Source organism: Triticum urartu, chromosome 6 (genome assembly GCF_003073215.2).
Source record: "Triticum urartu cultivar G1812 chromosome 6, Tu2.1, whole genome shotgun sequence".
Classification (NCBI taxonomy): domain Eukaryota; kingdom Viridiplantae; phylum Streptophyta; class Magnoliopsida; order Poales; family Poaceae; genus Triticum; species Triticum urartu.
Window position 1 is genome coordinate 541997205 of NC_053027.1, and position 22327 is coordinate 542019531.

General features: G+C 47.1%; 2 protein-coding genes and 1 pseudogene across 5 annotated transcripts; 2 read left to right on the forward strand and 1 right to left on the reverse strand.

The window, feature by feature from the left end:
• The first annotated feature begins 2702 nt into the window (after nt 1-2702).
• LOC125515079 (mucin-19-like) lies at nt 2703-11525 on the forward strand. 4 transcript variants are annotated; one of them, XM_048680499.1, is made up of 7 exons: nt 2703-2889; nt 4275-8393; nt 8600-8719; nt 9271-9387; nt 9574-9663; nt 10379-10486; nt 11110-11525. In XM_048680499.1, exons 2-7 carry the CDS (start codon nt 4371-4373, stop codon nt 11155-11157), a joined length of 4506 nt encoding a protein of 1501 aa, XP_048536456.1. In that variant the 5' UTR covers nt 2703-2889; nt 4275-4370; the 3' UTR covers nt 11158-11525. The 4 variants fall into 4 exon arrangements, with proteins under 4 accessions (XP_048536456.1, XP_048536459.1, XP_048536457.1 ...); XM_048680502.1 differs by lacking the exon at nt 2703-2889 and adding an exon at nt 3890-4041; XM_048680500.1 differs by lacking the exon at nt 2703-2889 and adding an exon at nt 3896-4049.
• Nucleotides 11526-12382: 857 nt separating this feature from the next.
• On the reverse strand, nt 12383-16930 carry LOC125515081 (translation initiation factor IF3-4, chloroplastic-like). The gene is made up of 10 exons (XM_048680503.1): nt 16565-16930; nt 16173-16212; nt 16031-16090; nt 15539-15600; nt 14906-14961; nt 14779-14812; nt 14372-14444; nt 14185-14277; nt 13682-13990; nt 12383-12908 (listed from the first exon to the last, which is right to left on the reverse strand). The coding sequence occupies exons 1-9, from the start codon at nt 16834-16836 to the stop codon at nt 13724-13726; spliced, it is 957 nt and encodes a 318-aa protein (XP_048536460.1). The 5' UTR covers nt 16837-16930; the 3' UTR covers nt 12383-12908; nt 13682-13723.
• A 151-nt stretch (nt 16931-17081) lies between these two features.
• LOC125515080 lies at nt 17082-21036 on the forward strand (annotated as a pseudogene).
• The last annotated feature ends 1291 nt before the right edge of the window (nt 21037-22327 follow it).

The following is a 22327-nucleotide window of genomic DNA, read 5'->3' on the forward strand; positions in this document are numbered from 1 at the left end:
TTGCTTGTAGAAAATCTATACGTAGAGAAATGATACACAAGAATGTTGTTCACACAAGCTTTAATTCTTGTCACTCTACTACCCAGGGATAGAGTTCGGTTTCCCACCCTCATATTTTTTTTATATACCTTCTCTTCAGCAGACACCCAATCCACTGCATGCAATTTGCTACCACACAGAAGCACACCCGATAGGTCAGGATCCCAATTGACAATTAAAGAGATTGATCATCATACATGCGCCCTCTCTCATCATCATGTAAAACCATCAGAACCTCACTTGTTTGAAAGTTAATTTTCAAATCACAATGTCTATGAGATATCGGGCGACACCGTTTAGTGCATATAAAATACGGCTAGGGTTCAGGGCCTCGGGAGAGATGAACGACTTAGCGTAGACAAAATTAGAAATAAAATCTCCGCGTTGGTCTTTCTTTTAGAAAAACTATATAAATCAGACACAACAAATGACAATTGACTATATTTCATACTCTCTCCGTTCCAAAATTATTGAAGTTTTTCATCGGTTCCAGGGGAAGACCAAAGATCTTGCGCGGCAGGTCCGCCAGAAAAACTCAAAAGAGAAAGAAGTCTCGTTAATCTCTTCATGCCCGTTCCAAGTTCGAAGTACCTTTTGCTGGAGAAAACAACAATCAATAGGACTTTCCTAATCTTCCCTTCCTTTTAGGAAGAACGTGAAATTCTTTTTCCTTAAATGGGAGCAGAGCAGGGCGCTAGGGTTATGAACTTATAATCATGGAATCGACTCGATCATCAGATTATAAGTTCATTCCATACCGAACCAGACCGTGCACATTCTTATTATGAGAAGGACTTACACTTACGTTTAGCACTTCTCTATCAGTTCTCTCTCATCGTGGGCCAAGCAGTCAGGGTTCCAAACTCATAGTGGCAACTAAACACGAGGGTTGCACTTGTTGCGAGACTTAACCCAACACCTTACGGCACGAGCTGACGACAGGCCAGCTATATTAGGGTAATTATGTTAGAATTAAGCCGGATAGCTTCTCACTTGCTATGGCTTGGAGGATTCAGTTCAGTCCCGTTTTCAAGATCCGGTTCAGTGTTTGGGGATGGCTTGGTCCAAGCCCACATCCATAGTAGATGGACTTGAGCAGGCATAATAGAAGTAAGTGGGTCAATCAAGTATCCAAATTCTAAAGAAAAATCATTATTGACGGCTGACCTCAATGAACCAGACCTCGAGAATTCGTTCATCCCTTCGCTCCGAGGATTGGTCGAGTCAAAAAGTTCGAGTAGTTCAGTGAAAAAACGGTCAAGCTTTCTTCCATCCTTCCTAGCTCCTCGAGCTTGATAGACATGTCTATTTCACCGAGCCTCTCTCCGAGACAGTGCCCAGATCGTTATGCCTTTCGTGCGGGTCGGAACTTACCCGACAAGGAATTTTGCTACCTTAGGACCGTCATAGTTACAGCAGCAAAATTCTTTCTAATATTTTAGATAGAAGAAACATTTCTTCTATCGCGTTAGCTACAACACTGCACGGGTCGAGTCGCACAACACCTAGTATCCATCGTTTACAGCTAGGCCGGTGCTAACTCCACCTTCCGGACTGCCCTTCATCGGCACGAAAGTAAGATTTAGGTTTGTCCTAAGCCAAATTTGCTTATGTTTGACCAAGTATATGTAAAAATATATTAACACCTAGAACACCAAATTAGTCTCGTGAGACTTTTTCGTACTATGTGAACTTGGTATTGTAGTAGATCTCAGCACATTTTCCCGTAAAATCTTAACCATCAATTATCTTGAAACGGGGAGAGTACATGCATGCCCTTGCGGGTAATACAACCATTCTAGTGTTCTACTGTAGTACTCCTACTTTTTACCGTGGAAAACGAGTGGAGCTTTTTTTAAGGGAAAAGAAATGAGATTTCGTTTTTTTTTTCGAATGAAATGAGATTTCGTTGGTTATAGAGGGAAGCAAGTGAAGAACTTCGAAAACAAAAACAGCAACCACAGAAAGGCAAGCTTCGGTTATTGATCGAGAAGTGCTTGTCAGTGGGACTACCCATTTTGTCCCCCCTAGCAAAGTGTAGTAGCAACGGTACAATTTCATCAGTAGGCGAGAGCTGGTGGTGGTAGGCCACGCGCTGTGGAGCGGCAGTTTTTAATCATTGCTTACGCACTCGCTTAATCCCCGCAATCAAACGCGGCACGCAGCTAAAAAGGGCTTGGAGGAGAAATGATGCTCCCCACCAAGTGAAGTGGCTTGGCTTAGCTTAGCTTAGCTAGCTAGTGATCATCGATCGGCCGGCCCATTGGAGGAGAAGCGTTCGTCGAGCAGGCAGAAATTTTTATTTTAATCTACAAAAAGTAGAAAAAGGTTAAAGTTGAAAGCAGAAACGGCAGGAGTACTGAGATTTACTTTAAACCTTTACTACTACTAACTAATTAATTACAATCAAGTTCCCCATTTATCAGCGTACCAAAAAACAACTTGGAGCTCAATTAGTACTAACAACAAAGTTTTCTAAAATAAAAACAGTAATCACCATTTGTTTTTCCCTCAAAAAATCAAAATTAAAAATAATTACCATTTGTTTTTTGTTTATTTTTCATCCGTGCAGGCCAGACGCGTCGCGCAGGAAAGTTTGGTCCATCACGGCCAGGCAGGCGCCGAGCAACGTTGCTTTCATCGGGCGAACCGCGCGAGAGAGACCGAGACCCAGACCCGCCCCCGTTTTCCTCCTCCCTCGTCTCCCCTCCTCCTCCCTTCCCTTCCCTTCCCTTGCCTTCCCCGCACGCACGCCCTACCCTACGCGATCGCGACCTCGATTCGGGACCCCCTCCGGCGACGATTCCTCGGCGGCGGCGGCGGCGCTTATTCTCCGGCCACGACGACGAGGTCAGCATCGGGCTCGCCTCTCTTCCCTTCCCTTTGACCCTGTCCTCCCGTCGATTTTGGGTTCGGGGCGCGCCGCGTGTTTGGGGTGGGGGGGAGTCGCGGTGGCGGGGGCATTGTTCCGGGAGAGAGGCGGCCGTGTCCCGATCGGCTGCCTGTCGTGTCGGGGCCGGCCGGCTGGGTTGGGGCTCGCGAAAGCTGCCGAGATGTCGCCTGGGTTCAGGTCTCCTTCTCCGGATTTCTTCGTCATCAGGATTATATATATAAATAAACAAACAAACTCGCGGCGCGGCTCTTCGTGGGGTGGGTCTCGGTCTCGTTGGCGCCGCCGGCGCCGATCGATCGCCTCCTCGAGCCTCCAATCAGATTGGACCAATCTTGTACTCCTAGTATATTTAATTTTACTTATTTTTTGTCCTGGAACGAACAGCTTCTGGAGCGTCCGTTTCCTCCCCCCCTCCCTGGCTCGCGTTGCAGCAGCGCTTGACCCGCTCGCTGGGCTTCCTCCCCTGACTGCGACGACGAGGGAGCGGGGAGCAGAGGAGAGGAGGCCCCGCCATCTGCCGCACGCGCGCGAGCTAGCCGTTGCCATCTGCCCTGGCTCCAGCCCAACGGCAACATTCCATTTCTCTTTCTTTTCATACTCATACTCCCACACTTTTTTTTTACCACCATTTCTTAATGATTTTTACTACTACCCGCCAGAGAGAAAGGGAGAGCAAGCGAGCGAGAGATGGCCCCCCTCCCCACTTGCATTGATCCCCCCTTAATTAATTTCAGAGTACTTAAACTTACTTTTATCACTCCTACGCCGCAGCGCGGATTAATGCGGCGTACTAATCATCGCATTCAGTTGTAGTTAGTCGCGTCGCCCGTCGTCCTTAACCCCAGCCAACGAAGGAAGTGGTGGCCTCCCGCCCCCCTTTACAACCAACCCCCCCCCCCCCCCCCTCCCCCCCCTGCCTCCGTTTCTCTCTCCCCGAGCGTGGCTCCGCCATTACTCGGCTTGCGCGAGCTGGGCAGCGCGGCCGTGGAGTTCCCGTGAGCTCCCTCCCTCCCTCCCTCCCTCCATCAGGTGCACAGCAAGCCAGCACTGAGTCACCACCACCAACCCGCTCCCCTCCCCCGAAAGAGACGCCCCGATTCCTACGACGCGTACGTTGGTAAATTATTATTGCCTGTTGCCACCAAAGGTGGAGGGAGGGGAATTCCTCCGGAAAACAACCTCTGGCCCTCCCCTCCCGTCCCCTTTTCCTTTCCTCCACCCGCGGAATCGCCTCCGCTGCGTCGCCGATCTGGTCCGGATTCCGGTCTGATTCTGCGGGATTGGTCTGCCGGTTGGTTGCCGGTCCCTGTCTGAACCGCATTGCCTTGTTTTTGTTGTGCAGGCGCTGGCGGGCGGATTGGTGGTCGCTCCGTGGCGGCGCTGTCAATGCGGGTGGCTCTGACTGACCCCGACCCCGGCCGGTGGTTGCCTTGCGCCGATGGGGGACGCCTGCGGCCCGCCCGGGCTGCGGAAATCTGACGCCAACGCCCACGACGACGCGCCTCCGGCGGTGACACGCCGGCCATCGACCCCGCGGCGGCACCCATCTCCGAATGCCGGCGCACCCGCCACCCCGAGGCGGCACCCCTCGCCGAATGCCGCTACGGGGGTGGCTGGGTCGCAGGCGAAGAGGCCCCAGTCCAGCGACCGGCGGTCCGGGAGCCCGGCGAGGCCGGCCTCCGGCGGTGGCTCCAGGGCGGCCGCGCCGTCCAGGATCTCCGCCCCGACGTCGCCGCCCTCCAGTCCGTCCTCGTCCTCCTCCAGCTCCTCCACGCCCGTGCGCGACGCCGTCTCCGACACGCAGAGCGCCCCGAGGAGGCTGTCCGGCGGCGGCGGCCGGGCCCCCGACGGGCTGTGGCCGTCAATGCGGAGCCTCTCCTCCTCGCTCCAGCTCGAGTCCAGGGACCGGAGGGCCGCGGATCAGGCCAGGGCGAGGGACGCGTCTGCGGCGGCCGACAGGAAGAGGAGCCCGATGAGGGGGCGGAGCGGCGGCGGCGAGCAGCCGGAGAACCCGCACGCCAGGGTGATTGACCACCACCGCTGGCCGGCCATGATGGGGGGCAGGGTGTCCGGCAGCGCCATGTCGAGGAGCGTGGATCTCACTGACAAGATGCACAGGCTACGCGGCGGGGCTTCACCCAAGAGGACGGCATCGATTTCATCCGCCGCAAGCGCCCTGTCAAGAAGCATTGATCTCGCCGACAAAATCGACCGATTGGTCTCCTCGTCGCGAGGGGAGGAGTCACCTAGAAGATCATCTGCTTCAAATGGCTCAGCTGATACATCAAAAAGCAGCATCACTGATGGTAAAGATGCCAGACCTGCAGCCATGGCAGTTCCATCGAGAGGGATTATTTCTCCTGTGAGAACAGCAAGGGCCCTGTCCAAGAGCATGGATCTTACTGAAAGAGATTACAGTATGCTCTCCTCGGCAGTTTCATCGTCCTCAGTATCAAGTGTGTCCAATGCTACATCGCAAACCACAAAGTCTTCTGAGAAACCAAATGGCCGTGCTTCTTCCCCGGCCTCGTCACGGGGACGTTCACCTAGGACATCAGCAGCATCTGGTGGCAGCATTGGTGCTATATCAAAAAACGCCGATGTCCCTGGAAAAGATAAGAGACCAGCTTCATCTAGAGGGACTTCGCCAAGAAGGCCACTTGCTTCCGATGGTGTTAATGCTATTGTCAAAAATATGGATTTTGCGGAAAAGGATAGCAGAAGAGTCATCTCCTCGGTTCCATCTCGAGCGGTATCTTCCCCAAGGAGAAGACAGGCCTCTGATGGTATTGATGTTATGCGAAGAAGCGCAGATTTTTCTGAAAAAGATAACAGACCATCCACATCATCTTCACTGCGTGGGGTTTCTCCGCGAAGAAGGCTTGGTTCTGATGGTTTCAGTGGTATATCAAAAGGGGTGGATTGTGTTGATAAAGCTAGCACACCATCCACCTCATCAGCGGCATCGCGAGGTGTTGCACCAAGAACTCAAGTGATATCTGATTGTGTTGGTACTACATCAAAGGGCAAGGATTCTGCTGATAAAGATAATAGACCATCAACCTCATATGCTGCATCACGAGGTATGTCACCACGAAGAAGGCTTGCATCTGATGGTCTTAGCTCCATTTCAAGTAACATCAACTTCGCTGAAAAGGATGGCAGAATCGTGGCCTCTTCAGTCGCACATCGAGGGATCTCAACAATAAGGCGTCTTGCGTCTGATGGTGTTGATATTATATCAAAGAGTACGGATAGTCCTGAGAAAGATGTCAGACCCTCCACTTCGGCCGGTTCAAGAGGTCTTTCGCCAAGAAGACCTGTCTCTGATGGTGTCAATGTTATACCCAAGCGCATGGATCTTTCTGAAAAAGATACCAGACCTGCCACCTTGTCAGCTGCATCACGGGGAGTTTCACCAAGAAGAAGACTCGCCTCTGATAATGTAGAAGCAATATCAAAGAGCTCAGATTCTGTTGAAAAAGAAACAAGATCATCCGCTTCGTCGGTGGCATCACGAGGGGTTTCACCAAGAAGAAGACTTGCCTCTGATAATGTAGAAGCAATATCAAAGAGCTCAGATTTTGTTGAAAAAGAAACAAGACCATCCACTTCATCAATGGCATCACGAGGGGTTTCACCAAGAAGAAGACTCGCCTCTGATATTGTAGATGGTATATCGAAGAGCTCAGATTCTGTTGAAAAAGAAACAAGACCATCCACTTCGTCAGTGGCATCACGTGGGGTTTCACCAAGAAGAAGACTCACCTCTGATAGTGTAGAAGCTACATCAAAGAGCTCAGATTTTGTTGAAAAAGAAACAAGATCATCCACTTCGTCGGTGGCATCGCGAGGGGTTTCACCAAGAAGAAGACTCGCCTCTGATAGTGTAGAAGCTATATCGAAGAGCTCAGATTTTGCTGAAAAAGAAACAAGACCATCCACTTCATCAGTAGCATTACGGGGGGTTTCACCAAGAAGAAGACTTTCCCCTGATAGTGTAGAAGCTATATCGAAGGGCTCAGATTTTGTTGAAAAAGAAACCAGATCGTCCACTTCGTCAGTGGCATCACGAGGGGTTTCACCAAGAAGACGACTTGCGTCGGATGGTGCAAATACTTTACTGAAGAGCACTGATTTTTCTGGTAAAGACTACAGGCCATCAACCTCGTCAGCTGCATCACGAGGGACATCACAAAGAAGCAGGGTTGCCTCTAATTCCATTGATGCCCTGTCGAGAAGTATGAATTTTGCTGATAAAGAGAGCAGACCCTCCACCTCATCAGTAGCATCACGTGGGACTCTACAGAGAGGCATGCTTGCTTCTGGTAGCATTGTGGATCCTGTGGATAATGGTAGTGAACGATCCACCTCATCGGCTGCATCTGGTGGGACTTCAGACAGTAGACTTGATGGTACTGATGCTCAAGTAGAAGCCATCCAGTTTGCTGAGGAAGTTAATTCAGTAACTCCAGATGGCTGTAGTGATGATACTTCGGAAAGCACGTATTCTGGTAATGTAGGCACAGGTGCATCATCCTTGTCCATTGCGGTGCAAGATAGACAACCAAGCAGATCTGTTTCTGATGTCAGTGAGGATATGTCACAGAGTGTGGATGCAACTCAAAAACATAACAGAGCCATCTCGGTAAAGGTTCCATCTCGAGGAACTTCTCCAAGAAGGCGACTTGCATCTGATGGCATTAATACTATGCTCAAAAGCATGGATTTTGCTGAGAAAGATAAGAGACCCATGACCATGTCAGTATCATCACGTGGAATGTCACCAAGAAGACCAGCAAGAGTGGACTCTGCTAATATAATGTCAAAAAGCATGGATTTTTCTGATAAATGTAATGGACAAATATCTTCAATAATTCCATCACGAGCGGTTTCTACACGAAAAATACTTGGACCGGATGGTGCTAATGCCATGTCAAGAAGCGTGGATCTGACTGATAACATCAGACAACCAGTCTCTTCAACAGTGCAACCAAGTAGAGTTTCACCAAGGAAGATGCCTTCTGCGAGCTCAGGTTCTGCCAATGGAAATGGAAGTCAAGAGGAAAATGCCAGTTCAAGTCCAGATGCACCTTCAAATAATTCAGAAAGATTTGCACCTCCAAAGCAGTTGGCAAGGACACTGTCTTCACCATCACGTGGTCTACTACGTCCTTCATCACCGACCAAGGCTTCATCAACATCATCACTTGCCTCTAGGAGGTTGCCGAGCCCATTGAGGATTCGACCTTCAACACCTGTCTCACCATGTAGTTCTGGTAGATCCGATTCTCCCTCTTCTCTTCTCAGCTACATTGGTGATGCAACAAGAGGAAAGAAGAGCCCAAGCCACATGGAAGATGCCCATCAGTTGCGCCTCCTGTATAATAGGAACTTGCAATGGCGTTTTACAAATGCTTATGTGGATGAAATGCTATCAATCCAGAAGATGGGTGCCGAGGTAAACACTCTAAAGTTACCCCCTTTACATGTATCAGTGGCCATTTATTCTAAATTGTTTCACTATATATATCCTGCTTAGGAAATTTTGGAAAATTATTTTTATGCTTGGTCTAAACTCAAGTTCATTTTGTACTGTATGATATTGTCATTACATGTACATGAGCTTAGTTTATTTTTCTTACTTTATTTTTTCATTTGAAGCAGACTATGCTCTACAGTGTATGGGATAGTAATTCAAGGATGTCTGACTCTATGGTTACGAAAAGGAGTTATGTTGAAAGGCTGAGGCAAGAGGTCAAATTGGGAATAGTGTTGAAACAACAAGTAAGATATGTTGAGATCTCTGATATTTTAGGCACTTGTTTCTCCTGATGGTATTGGTTAGCCTAAGATTTGTGTTATAGTTGTGCAAGGTTTAATAGTGTAACTAACATATGCAACATCTGTTTAAAACACTAGTGAAGTAATAACATTGTGGGCATTAGTGCAGTGCATCAAGGCAGCAGCGCAACAAGTAACCTTCTTCCAGCATTTCATATTTTTACCTGGCTTTTCAGAGTAGATAGAGAAAAGAAAAATAAAATTCCCGATCATGTCTGTTTCGGTTGAGATAGATTGTCCTAGTAAAACGGTTGCATTGTTTGTAGAAATATGTTCATGGTGTCTATATCTTCATTTCCAAACCCTGCCACTGGTTGGAAGACTAAGTTTACATCTTTACGTACTAGTTTTTTTTTCATTAAGCAAGTTTTATATTCTGTGGAGGTGCACTAGTGCTCACTGCTATTTAGCACAAGATAAAACTACCTGTGTTGAAGCTTGTGTTGCTTCATGAGTCTGACCTCACTATTGCATCTTTTGTTTTCATGATGCAGATGGACTACCTCGACCACTGGGCAGAGTTGCAAACAGATCATTCTACTTCTTTGTCCGGTGCAATTGAAGCTCTTAGAGCAAGTACATTGCGCCTTCCAGTTACAGGAGGAGCAAAGGTATCACCATTCACCAGTTCGCTTTCCAAGACATGAACCCTTCTAGAACTAGAAAACATAATACTTGAAGTATGATGACTCCTGGAGTAAAGCTAACTTCTGTACATGTTAAACAAGTCTTCCGTTTGATTCTTTGCTGTTTTATCTGTGAAATGCTTAGTGATTCTTACTGTTTACTTCTTGCAGGCTGATGTACTTACTGTTAAGAATGCTGTCAGTTCAGCAGTTGACATTATGCAAGCAATGGGCTCTTCTGTTTGCAACTTGCTATCGAAGGTAAAATAGAAGGCCTATTTTCTGCTACTGCTGCATAATTGGCAACTTTGGTAAAACTGATATGTTTCAGTGGATGCAAAATTACTTAGTTGTTTTCCTGAAATACTACCATATGAAGAACCTATACTTTCCATTGTAATTTGATATTTCAATTCATACAAGTTTAATCATAGCATAGGTTAATAGGACAATTTGTGATCATTGAACTGGTGGCTAGGAAAAAAAACTAATCTATAATTAGCATTGGCACACTCGCGTTTCTTGTGCCTACAAGGCTACAGCCATTCAGTTATTATGATTCAATGGAGGTCCTGGAGGTCCTGATTGTTAGAGTTGTGATAGTGCTGTTTGTGGTATCATGTGGCTGCAATGATTGTGAGAGGGTGGTGACATTATGCTAGCTTTCTGGCCAGTCCCCTTCTGCCAAGCTGGTAGTCTCGTACTGCTAGCAGGAAAACCATAAGTTAGTGCATGGACAAAATTTAACTACTCTTATTAACTTGACCGTTCCAGATGATCTTTCCTTCCAAATCCAACATGTCAAATTATTGGAGATTGATGTTTGAGTTCTGGCATTACCATGGAAGTGGATGCTGATTTTCTATGCTTGCTACACTATTTGGATCAATTCATTGATTGCCATAATCTTCTGATAATTAAGCATTTCTAATAAATAACGCCGTTAGGTGTCTAACCATTGACCTGTGCTCTGCAGTTAGAGGCTACACACTCTCTCGTTACAGAACTCTCAGCTGTTGCTGCTAAAGAGAGCACTACCCTTAATGAGTACAGAGAACTCTTGGGTACAGCGGCAGCACTGCAGGTACAAGCTTGATATACATTTATTCATCTCATCATCATTTCTCTTGTTCTGATAGGACTTGGGGATACATTGTCGAATGCTACTTCCATGTATCAAATATAATTATTTAGCTTGTTAAGGGCACATATGCATGAATGATATTTTTATCTACTCCTAATGAGTATCCTCGCTGAGGATAATATAATATTTTTGTACAATAACTGATTATCAAAGTCCCAAAAGGTCATAGGTGCTTGAAACAGTTAAATAAGATGCCAACGTATGCTGAGACACTGACTGAAACATAAGCAATTGTGTTAATATTTTCTATTTTGGCATGATATATTTAATATTGCCGGATTTCTCATCACTTTGATGCTGGAAATGCTTTTGAGTGGATCATTTGCCTCTGACTGCTATTTCTTGTTACCATGTGTTACATCACAATCTATATCTGTGCAACCTCTTTATGATCAGTTTCTAGATAACGCAGTCCTATTATTATTTTTGATGAATATCAAAAGCTATGTTTTCACATGTCAGTAAGATAATATATAGGCTGCTGTTCCAGGCTTGAAGCTGCAATATAGAAGGGTGTGCTTTGCTGTTCAATCTAACTTGTACCCTTATCTTCCTCTGAGCAGGTCCACGAGTCCAGCCTAAGGACACAACTCATGCAAGAAACAGAGTGAACAACTTAATCCCTTGTATGTCTAACTAAGAAGATAGAGGTAACCACACCATTCATTAGTTCTCTGTAACCGTAACGTGAATATGTGTATCTTCAGTTTGTTCCCCACCCCCCTTTCTTTTTCTTCCCCTTTGTTAGGTACCCCCAAATTTCTCTTTCTTTTTTCATTTCTACCTCCCATGCCCTTTTCTATTTGTACAACCTGCATGGAAGAGGAAGTGCAGCAAGCAAAATCATGGATTCACCATGACGACGGACCTGTCAGTGTTATTTTGTATAGCAGCTCACAAACTGAGGATGTCGAGGTTCCGGAAACCTTAAAGCCTGTTGTAAATTATAGCAGCTCCTCTGCCTTTTGTCGTTGTAACTTGTATCGCGGTAACAGTAGTAGAATGTTTGGTAGCAGATTATCTATTGCAGGTTCCCAGGCCACCAATGGGAACATCTAACCTAACACTACAGGGTAGTAGATGATGACAGGTTCCTGGTACACCGACTTCATTTACCTACACGTTTGCGGTCACCCTTTCAAGAGATATGGTGACGCTTTCTTGATATGTCAATGTTTTTCAGTTCTATGAAATGTGTGGGTTGTCTCCTTTTTACTGCTCATTATAGTGCTGGAACTGTGTGGTTTGTGTTGATTCTAGTGATGCTCTAAGGTGTTTATGCACATGGAGGTTGTCGCCTTTCGGTGCATGAGTGAATCTTGGCACACTTAGCTGATGTTGATGGCTGAACATACTTTTGTCCTCAAAGAATGTATACAACTAGCTTAGTTGGGCCATACACCATCATCCCGCGTTGCTTAGGTTGACAGCCACTGTTTAGCCCATGAATTTTTTATCAGTTGCAAAGGAAAATGGGTCCTCCTTTGGTGGTGTGGGGCGCATGATGATAGCGAGATATCTTTCCTCTATCTTGAATTTTTTATGTTGTTCATAAGATAAGAGATGATGCTATCCCATGTAGATCAGCAACTTTTATCACCATACTCTACAGGGGATATGTACTTGATGATGATGCACATGCCTTGCTTTTGCCGTACGTATCTGGTTCACGTTGTTCACAGGCTTTACTTTGCAACGGACGTGCTATGAAATTTGAGTCAGTTTGGAACTTCATTTTTGGCTTAAAATGAATTAGAGACACATACCAGTGCACTTGACCAAATGAGCAAGATAGCTTCGGTTTTATGGAACAGTTGCAGACACATACCAGTGCACTTGACCAAATGAGCAAGATAGCTTCGGTTTTATGGAACAGTTGCAGACACATACCAGCGCACACACAAAAAAATGTATTTATACTTGAAAAATGAAAACTAGATAGAAATTACTGCCCACACAGTGACTAGCAGACACTCCCTCTTCTTAGGCACTTCCAGCCAAATGTCCAAAAAATCCGAAGGCAACCATTTGATAAACAAGATATGACTACTGATCTTCTCCACAACACCGACTAGGATTTGCGAACAACAGCGCCAAAACAAAACCTTGCTGACAACAATGCCACATCAGGCAATACAAGCGAACTTCCCAAGCCGTTTAGTAGATTCTGTTGGTACAATCCGAGGCCCCAAAACCAAAATGTTCAGATGGTAGCCCCCAGCTTCTTGATATCACAGCTTTTTGTTCTGTCTGACTCCCCAGGCAACGACGGTGGTGGATAGCTATTCTGTTTTATCAGGCAAGGGCGGCGAGTACAAGTACAATAGCACCATCCTTGTATTTACATGAACAGTATTGGTACCTATCATCATCAGGCAAGTGAATTTACCATACGGGTCAAAGTAACGGGTAGTATCATCAAAGCATGGTAGATGATAAGTTGATAATTAATAACATAAAGAACAGAAATTGCAGAACTTGTAAAAAACACGTAGCAAGTTCACTCGAGGAAAAACATTCCAGTTCACGAGAATGGTCCTCTCATAAACAGAAATTTGCCCTTACTCCATTGGCAGCTGCAATGCGGCTAAGCTACTCAGGTGACAGGACACTAGCTATGGTGGCATGGCCTCATTAGTGTTCCCGGGCTTGCTGGCCTGATTCTTATACATTAAACTTCACAAGCTTTAATTGACATTTTTGCAGACCTTAAGAACAATGCATATCTTACAAACTATATTCAGGAACCAAAACCATCCAATTATCTTCCCTTCAATTTCTTTCTCTTCTAGTTTCAGAGGTCACTTTCAGTAAGGTTTATTGACGGCCAATCCAGATGATTATGCAGTCTTTTGTAACAAAGAATGTCATAAAGATATTGGAGTATGTTTCTCAAAACCAGTTTTTGGTCCCTACCGTGTTAACTTTTGTTGTTCCAAATAGATATTCAAGTACATAGCGCAAATCAGAGCATCAAGAAAAGCACCAAATGATATTAAACGTAATTAATTACTACCTCCGTTCAGAAATAAGTGACATGGTTTTAGTTCAAATTAAAACCACGTCACTTATTTCCGAACAGACGGAATGTTAGACAAAATGCAAGACAATATATTGTTTAGAACCATAGAATACCTTCTAAAATCAGAGACGGCGCCCTTGGGCTTTACAGCTAAATCAAACATTTGCTGAGACTTCTGTCTCAGGTTCCTTACTTTCCTCCAGTTGTTCTATCACGAGCTCATCCCCATCCAAACTACTTCCCTCCAGTTGTTCGATCACAGTGTCGTCCTCGTCCAATTCATCCTCTGATTGGTCCGTCTCTCCTTCCACAGTGTCCTTTTTGCTCACCCCATCTTGTTCTTTCTGTATGGCTAGTTTATTGGGTACAAGAATCAAATATATATTCCTCTCTGCAAAATTCTTACTTCCTTCTGTCGCTAGCTGAAATATGATTAGCAAAATTAATAGCTTGAAACTAGCTGATTCAACTAATAGGTAATATGCACTATAGCCAAAGTGGAGAATAAAAACCATTTGCGCTGAAAATTAAAGAGGTTTTGTAAAGAGATAAAAGGAAAATCCATGCTCTTATAGTCTTATTCTAGGCATAATAAACCAAGTATAACCTGAATTACCTCACCAACATCAGTTTGGAATCTTCTGAGAAGTTCAATCGCTTGTTTTTTGTACAAGTTCTCCCGACCTTTCAAGTTCACCACTATCTTAACCTGAAACAAATGGTGGTCTAAAGTAATAAGTTTAACCACCTAAAAGTAATATAAAAATAACAGTAATGCTAATATTAATAATAATTTCTATCACCTTGTCACCGGCTTTAAGAAATTTCTTTGCAGCTCTAAGTCTCACACTATAATCATGGATATCAATGTTGTACCTGCCAAGAAAATGCATAAAGATTCCAACATCACTTTAAGTTACAAACAGAAGCGACAATTGTAATTTACTATTAAGAGTCATCTGGCGCCAAAGACAAATTGTATCTAGCAATATTTTGTTACTTCATCATGCGAAATAGCTCAGGACAGTTCCAACAACTCTGTCTACACCATTCTTTTGATTCCATTATATGCCCAATCTAACCAAGTTTATCAAAATACTTCCGTTTTCAAAACACTAGAAGCATAAAGGCAAGTAACTGATTGATTGATAACATAAAGAACGCTTGTTTGCCATGTTACTTGGTAAGTGAATATCGACATGATCAGTACCCCATTTTCAGCTCTTTCAAGCCCATGCGTTTTGCTGTAAAGAGTGGACATCAGGGAAGAGGCAACCCATATTAGCATAGTGAACACATTTGGATGGAAAATAAAATGAGTTACTAGAGAAGTTTACCAACGGATCTTTTCTGCTGAACTCTTTTCTTCTTCTGTTGTTCGTACTTGTGTTTTCTGTACAAAACCAGCAAAAATAATTCTAGTAAGTTCTGAAGGGCACAAATCTAGATAAAAGAAAAGATGACAAGTAATTTAAAAATACAAACATTTTTTTAATTATTGAAAACCGATAGTCTTGCTAACTGAAGACCATGTGCTGTACAAAATACAGATTTGAACCAAGGGACTGTCTGCTAACTGAGTAACTGACGACCTTACATTGGGAGAACAGCCTATTATTGATCTAACCTGCAGATGCCATGTACAAGTTTGACATAGAGAAGCAGGGTCTCAAGTAGACAGGATAGGAGCTGCAGGACATTGTTTTACTTTAGTCTTTAGCTAATGAGGTAATATTCGATATACTTATGACATAGCTACTGAAACCATTGTGAGGAAACTTGTCAAAACCAAATGACATCTTGAGGTGTGCCTCCTACACTATGCATATCCTTGTTTTTGAAATAATATGTATAACCTTGTTTTACAGAGTGCTTAAACATACCTAGAAGTGTACTATCAATAAACATGATTTCATAACGGAAATTGATCAGATAAGAAGTGAAATTGTCAGGTGTTCACTGCAACATACTTGTAATCTTTCTCTTCAAAGAGTCGGAGTACTGGAGGATCTCCATCTAGTGACAATATTGCCTGAAATTAGAGAAATATAAATCATCCCAATTTGTGTACATATTGACACCAGTAATGCATGTCCTAAGAAGATATGGCTTGAGTTAGTATCTTGTTAAACACGAGTGCACTTTGCAAAGTTAGGGCTTCTGCAGAAATACTGTTCTTTTTTGCAGATATGCCGGTCTACACTTGTAAACGGGGTTTATTAATTATTACTATTGCGAGCAATATCAGTACATTAGATGGTGTATAAGAGATTTAGGAGTTTTAAGTCAATCTGTCAAAATTCACACTTTTCCTATTAAAATGTCAGAGTTTCAGTTATTTTCATTTAGTTTATAAGCAGGACATGCCTATAAAAGCCCTCTCTAAATGCTAATGAACAACTACTTGTTCTTGCTGAAAATGTATGTTTATAGAGAAAGAAGCTACATGAGATGGAAAGTACCAGCATAAGATCATTTTCATCTGCGATTCGAACTGCCTCGCTTACAGATATAACACCAACCTACAGAGGGACGAATGAAGGTGCACCATCAAACACATAATCAGGCAAGAGCATTACTTAAATGATTGGGCATGTGATTTACCATATTTTTCTGGGCATCCAGCAGCCTGACGGTCGAAGACCTAACCAAGGGAGGCGGTTGAAATGTTGAAAGAATTGAATGAATGTACAGATACGGAAGAAATCATCATACAAGACTAAATACATCACAACTCCAGATGTAGCAAGTTATTTGGCACGCTAACACAAAACCAAGCTCTGTCTCCCCCAACAGAATGTCATTGTTTTAAAAGAACATATGTTCATTTGCAGACATGAGTGTTCCAATTGGGTAACATTAATACTGCAAAGAATACCAAAAAAACTAAAATTCAGACATGGAATCACTCGGCATTTGACGACGCAAACATGTGGATTGTGGAGCACATTATACAGCTATAATAAGTGGAGGGGCAAGGAAAATGGCGTTCGTACTGGATGCGCTCGATGTCGAGGGCGGGGTCCTGCTCCTGCTCGGGGCGGTCCCGCCGCCCGCCCCCGCCCTCCTCGTCGTCTTCCTCGTCGCTCCCGTACGCGGAGTAGCGCGCGACGGCGACGAGCCGCCGCGGCCGCCCCTGCCGCGCGGCCAGCGACGACCGCGCCGAGGACGAGGGTACCGAGGCGTGGGCGGTGGAGCAGCACGGCCTGTAGGGCAGTCGCCGGGACACGGCCGGCGCGAACGCGAAGCCGGCGGCGACGCCGACCATGGCCGGTGGCGGTGGTCGGGGGTGGTGGCCGCGCCTTATCTGCTCGGTCGGAGGTTTTTGCCGCGAGCGGAGGAATCCCAAGCAACGAGTGGAGGGGATAGGCGCGGGCGGGCGCGGAGGTGACGTGGGAGATGATGGGGCGCTGGGCTGTGGGCCCTAGTAGGCCCGGTTCTGTCTTGGGCCAAAGCTGGGCCGGCAATAGGGCTGCTGATAATGTGGGCCTTGACAGATTTTAAGTTTGTGAACTTATAAAAAAAAACTCAGGACCAAAGCTGAATGCACGTACCCTTTCGCCGGCGCCGGCGCCGCCGCTGCCGCCGTTCTATTGGATCGACCGGCAAGATGGCGGGGGGATCCTCACCCTGGAAGATCATGGGGCAGCAGTCTAGCGCTTTTCTCCGTCGCCAAACGACCCAGGAATCTCCCGCCGGCGGCGAAATCCCTAGTGCGGAAGCTGTGCTGTTGAGCCTGGAGAAGGTTCTTGCTGATCTGGAAGCGCATGGGAGAGAGCTGACCAAGGTGGTCACCGGGAGCTTGGAGGATGAACAGTCGTGTCATAGGATCGAATGCAACGGATTTGTCCAAGGGTTTCTCCTGGATCAAATCGCGCCATTGCGCCACCGGCTGTCGTCTGAGAAGAAGATTGAGGATCATCTCAGGTCCAGGGCCAAAGAGAAAAGTAATCGCGCCGGCAGATTGGAGTCTGATGGTGGTGGTTATGAGTCTGAATTCAGATCACAGGGGGAGGCAGGGTCGGTGATGTTCATGGGTTTGGACAACATTACCAATGGGGGCAGGAAGATGGTCGAATCAGCCAAGCCAATGCTCCAACCTGCATATCCCAGCACCAACACATTGGATTGTGGCGGCGACGACAAGAAGGATGAGATGGACATGCGCAAATCAGACGCGTGTTGGACTGTGAAATCGGATAAGTTGTTGCTCAAATCTGCAGGCACAATTGGCAGATGCTCTGTCCAAGGCTGTCCTGATCATGACGAGATGGACACACTATTGGCTAAGGAGATGGCTAATGAAGCAGAGAGATTCGCTTCATATGTTCGCAGCTGGGAATATGCGTGGGGCAGAACGTGCGGCTTCTTCAGAGACATGAGTGAGTGAGCAACCAACAAATCTCTCTTTGTGTAACTAGTGGTTTATGTCAGGTCGCCCTTTTATAAAGATAAAGAAAAAGGGAGGGTTCCTCTTTTTCCTTGAAACTAAGGAAAGGGGTCCATTTACTTGATTTTTTGTGCATGTGGTCATCTAGTGCTTGTTCATGCATGTTCATTAGAACATTTCTGACACCCGATTCACTTATTTTGGTTCTGCGTGCAGCGACCCTGAGTTCCATGCAGTTTACGCACAACACGCCCAGACTCAACAGCGGTCCTGGGTCTGCCACGCGAACATTGCAGATCTTCTCCATCAAGCTCGCAGAAATAGCCGGTGGCCTCAAGTGGCCATTGTCTGTGTATGGCGTGGTTGCTGCCCGAGACGTTGCGGATCACAACCGCAACCTTCTCTTCTCTCGTAAAATATGAGCCAGGCCCAAGAACTGAAAGAAGATGTATGTATGCTACGACTATATATCTTTTGATTTTCTTTTGGAGACCTTGATTGCACACATGTGTCCTCTTTTACTGATCAATGGGATGAAATTGATGATGCTTGCAGGATAGAATTTTGCGCTTGATTGGCCCGTCCCGTGCAATTGCGTTTACGGATAGATTTGACTTTGAAATCCAACTGAAAGTAAAAGGCACGGGTACGGCCAAGTCACAAGATAAAGCATTGATCAGCTCTGCAGACTGTTACAACAGCGGATATGGACCTGCCGTGTCAACCTTTTCTGTCAGTAACTGTTTCTGCACACTGGAGTTTTGTGTGCAGACAGTTACACGAACCTTGAGTAAATTGTAAAAAACCACCACAATTAGAGACCCTAATTCAAAAACCACCACGTTTCGATTTTTTTTCTTTTAAAAAGTCACTAATATTGTGCTGACAGTTTTCAGAAAATACTGATTGACTAATTAGAGCAGTTTAAGTGGAAAACTGACACATGGGGGCTGCATGTAAGTGATGATGTGGCAAGAAAGGTCAACAGCGTTTGCATGGACCGTTAAGTTGATATAGGCCCACTTGTCAGCAGTCTCTCTCACTCCCTGCCTCCCTGGCATTTCGTCGAGCAGCTTGTGAGCTCGTCGGAGAGCTCGCTGCCGGCAGCGTTCGGAGCTACGCTACAGGGATGAGGGCTTCAATGCCAGGCACGTCTACCCACGAGCCGGCGACCAAATCGAGCACCGCGGCGACCTCGGCCTCGCCGGAGCGGGCAGGGGCGTGGACGTGCTGGAAGCCGGCCTTGATGGATTGGGCGCGCGGCGCGCGCGGACGCGCGGCAGCTCGGCCACGCCGGAACGGCCTGGGGCGCGGACGCGCGAGGTGTCGGCCTTGACGTTGTGGGCGCACGGCAGCTCGGCCTCGCCGGAGCAGGCGCGCGGCGCGCGCGGACGCACGGCAGCTCGGCAGCTCAGCCACACCGGAACGGGCTGGGGCGCGGACGCGCGAGGTGTCGGCCTTGACGTTGTGGGCGCAGGGCAGCTCGGCTTCGCCGGAGCGGGCGCGCGGCGCGCGCGGACGCACGGCAGCTCGGCAGCTCGGCCATGCCGGAACGGGCTGGGGCACGGACGCGCGAGGTGTCGGCCTTGACGTTGTGGGCGCACGGCAGCTGGCCTCGCCGGAGCGGGCGCAGGGCAGCTCGGCCTCGCCGGAGCGGGCGTGCGGCGTGCGCGGACGCACGGCAGCTCGGCCACGCCGGAACGGGCTGGGGCGCGGACGCGCGAGGTGTCGGCCTTGACGTTCTGGGCGCACGGCAGCTCGGCCTCGCCGGAGCGGGCGCGCGGCGCGCGTGGACGCACGGCAGCTCGGCAGCTCGGCCACGCCGGAACGGGCTGGGGCGCGGACGCGCGAGGTGTCGGCCTTGACGTTGTGGGCGCAGGGCAGCTCGGCCTCGCCGGAGCGGGCGCGCGGCGCGCGCGGACGCACGGCAGCTCGGTAGCTCGGCCATGCCGGAACGGGCTGGGGCACGGACGCGCGAGGTGTCGGCCTTGACGTTGTGGGCGCACGGCAGCTGGCCTCGCCGGAGCGGGCGCGCGGGCGCGCGGCAGTTCGGCCACGCCGGAGCGGGCAGGGGCGGACGCACTGGATCTTGGTCTTGACGGAGTGGGCGCACGACAGCTTGGCCTCGCCGGAGCTGGCTGGTTCGTGGGCGTGCGGGATTTCGGCCTCGCCGGAGCGGGCTGGGCCGTGGGCGCACGGCAGCTCGACCTCGCCGGAGCTGCGTAGCTCCGCCTGTGCCCTTCCCTTGTCTGTCTATAGCAGCCACCGGCGGCTGAAAGCAACACTCAGATTAGCCTGGAATTTTTTTTGGTGATTTTGACTGGTCCTTGCGTGACCAGCTAGCGCCGTTTACGGGTCCGACGGCTGCCGTCTCCACCCCAGCCATGTGGCACCTGACAGCGGCGCCCACCTGTCAGATTTTTCATCAAACCGCTGTAAGCAATGCATTAGTGTTTTCTGAAAACTGTCAGCACAATGTTGATGTTTTTTGAAAAAAAACTGAAAGGTGGTGGTTTTTTGAATTAGGGTCCCTAGTTGTGGTGGTTTTTTGCAATTTACTCCACGAATCTTTCAGGCCGCTGTCCTGGATGTCCAGGTTGTCAAAGATGATGGGTCATGGCCTTTTCAATACGGTGGCCGATTTGCCTGCTCTCCATTGTCGGGGAAGTTCGTTTTCGCTGATAGAGGAGTCACTCGCACTATCAACCCCTCATCTAGCCAAATTGTGCTGCTTGATTCAAAAGATGGAGCATGGCTGAAAAAACGTTGTGGTGGTTACCTACATATGTGGAGGCAAGTTGTTTCAGTAGAAATGGAAGGACGGTTGGACGTTGCCATAGAAGCCTACTCCAAATCTGGCGATATCGCTTCACAAGGCCAGGTCCGTTTCATACCCAAATCTTGCGGCATGAGCCATGGTAAATGTGCTCTTGGTGGCTCCGAGGTATCAATTACTGTTGCTTGGTCCCTTGTTGCTACGGACAAGGGGACGATCGCAGCACAGGGAAATTTGTTTGAATGTTGAACCTAGGAGATTTGTGGCGGGGAACACTGAGAAGAGAGGGCAACCCCAACCAAACTTTGCTCCCATATCCTTCATGTTTGTTGAAGGAGCGCTACTATACATGCAGCCGATTTTTGCACCATCCTGCTAATCGAACCGTGCATGTGTGGGGCCAAGTGGAGGCCGACCGTTGGATCTAGCATCGTGCAATGTTCGGCTACTTAGTATCGGCTACTCAGTAGTTCCGTTGTTGAAGTGTCACAGTAGTTATTGTACTTGATCTCCTATCTGAAGTGTCAAACCGTTTGTGTGTATCCCCTATAACTTGTGCATCCAACTATGTGTCTATTGTCTTTTAGGTTATGTTGTGTGGAGTATTCCTGTTTTGATTAACCAGAGGTCTTGTTGTCCTATTTCCTGTTGTGTAAATGTTCTCTTTGCCGTTTTAGCTAGATTTTTATTCCATGGAATTGCTAAATGCCACACATGTAGTTTCTTTCTCCGGACCATTCATTCGTTTATGTACTGTTGGACCAACATGCAAGTACAACTCGGATACACGGTTGTTTCCAGAGTCAGTTGGCCCTAGGAAAACTCAGCCACTTCCTTAGGGCATCTTCAATACTGGACTTTTATATTGACGCTAATGGATAAAAAAATCATGTCAAATAAAAAACCAACGACTCCCTACCTCAACGTTGAGCGCTAACTATAGGCGCTAATTAACTGAAAAACCGATCGCTATACACAACAGCGCCGCTGAACTCGTACGTAGGACAAAGGGCTAAGCGCCAGGATTAATCGGGCCAACTGCTAATCGGATAGGATTCTGATCCTGGCGCCCAACATTGTAGATGCCCTTATGCTATCCCACGGTACCGGGTCTTGCTCAATCAACCTTGTATGTCTTCTCCGTGAAGCTCGCAGAAATAGCCGGTGGCCTTGAGTGGCTCGAGACATGGTGGATCACAACCGCAACATTCTCTTCTCTTGCAATAGGAGCCAGACCCATGAACTCACACAACCGGTATGCATATATGACACATCTTAGCTAACGATAAAGCACTGCTTAGTGACTGACGCATTTATAGGGGAGGATATGGCCCTGGTTTTTGCTCTGAGAATTGTTTATGCACAATAGAGTTTTGCTTGCAGTGGGTTAGAAAGAATGTCCATGCCACTATCTTGGGTGTCCTAGCTAGTTGTCAGATATGGGTCATGGCCTTTTGAATATGGTGGCCGAGTTGCTTGTTCCTCACTATTAAGAAAATTTGTGATCATTGATACTTGAATTGCTCGTATGATTAATCCCTCGTCTACCCAAATTCTGTTGCTTGATTCAAAAGATGGAGCAATGCCGAAAAG

Bases quoted from the DNA above. Each gene is read 5' to 3' on its own strand.
- LOC125515079 (XM_048680499.1), top strand. From the start codon at position 4,371: ATGGGGGACGCCTGCGGCCCGCCCGGGCTGCGGAAATCTGACGCCAAC. The intron at 9,388-9,573 runs GTATCACCATTC...TACTTCTTGCAG, and splicing joins CAGTTACAGGAGGAGCAAAG to GCTGATGTACTTACTGTTAA. The intron at 9,664-10,378 runs GTAAAATAGAAG...TGTGCTCTGCAG, and splicing joins TTTGCAACTTGCTATCGAAG to TTAGAGGCTACACACTCTCT.
- LOC125515081 (XM_048680503.1), bottom strand. From the start codon at position 16,836: ATGGTCGGCGTCGCCGCCGGCTTCGCGTTCGCGCCGGCCGTGTCCCGG. The intron at 16,091-16,172 runs GTAAATCACATG...GTCCCTCTGTAG, and splicing joins TGGATGCCCAGAAAAATATG to GTTGGTGTTATATCTGTAAG. The intron at 15,601-16,030 runs GTACTTTCCATC...CTCTAATTTCAG, and splicing joins ATGAAAATGATCTTATGCTG to GCAATATTGTCACTAGATGG.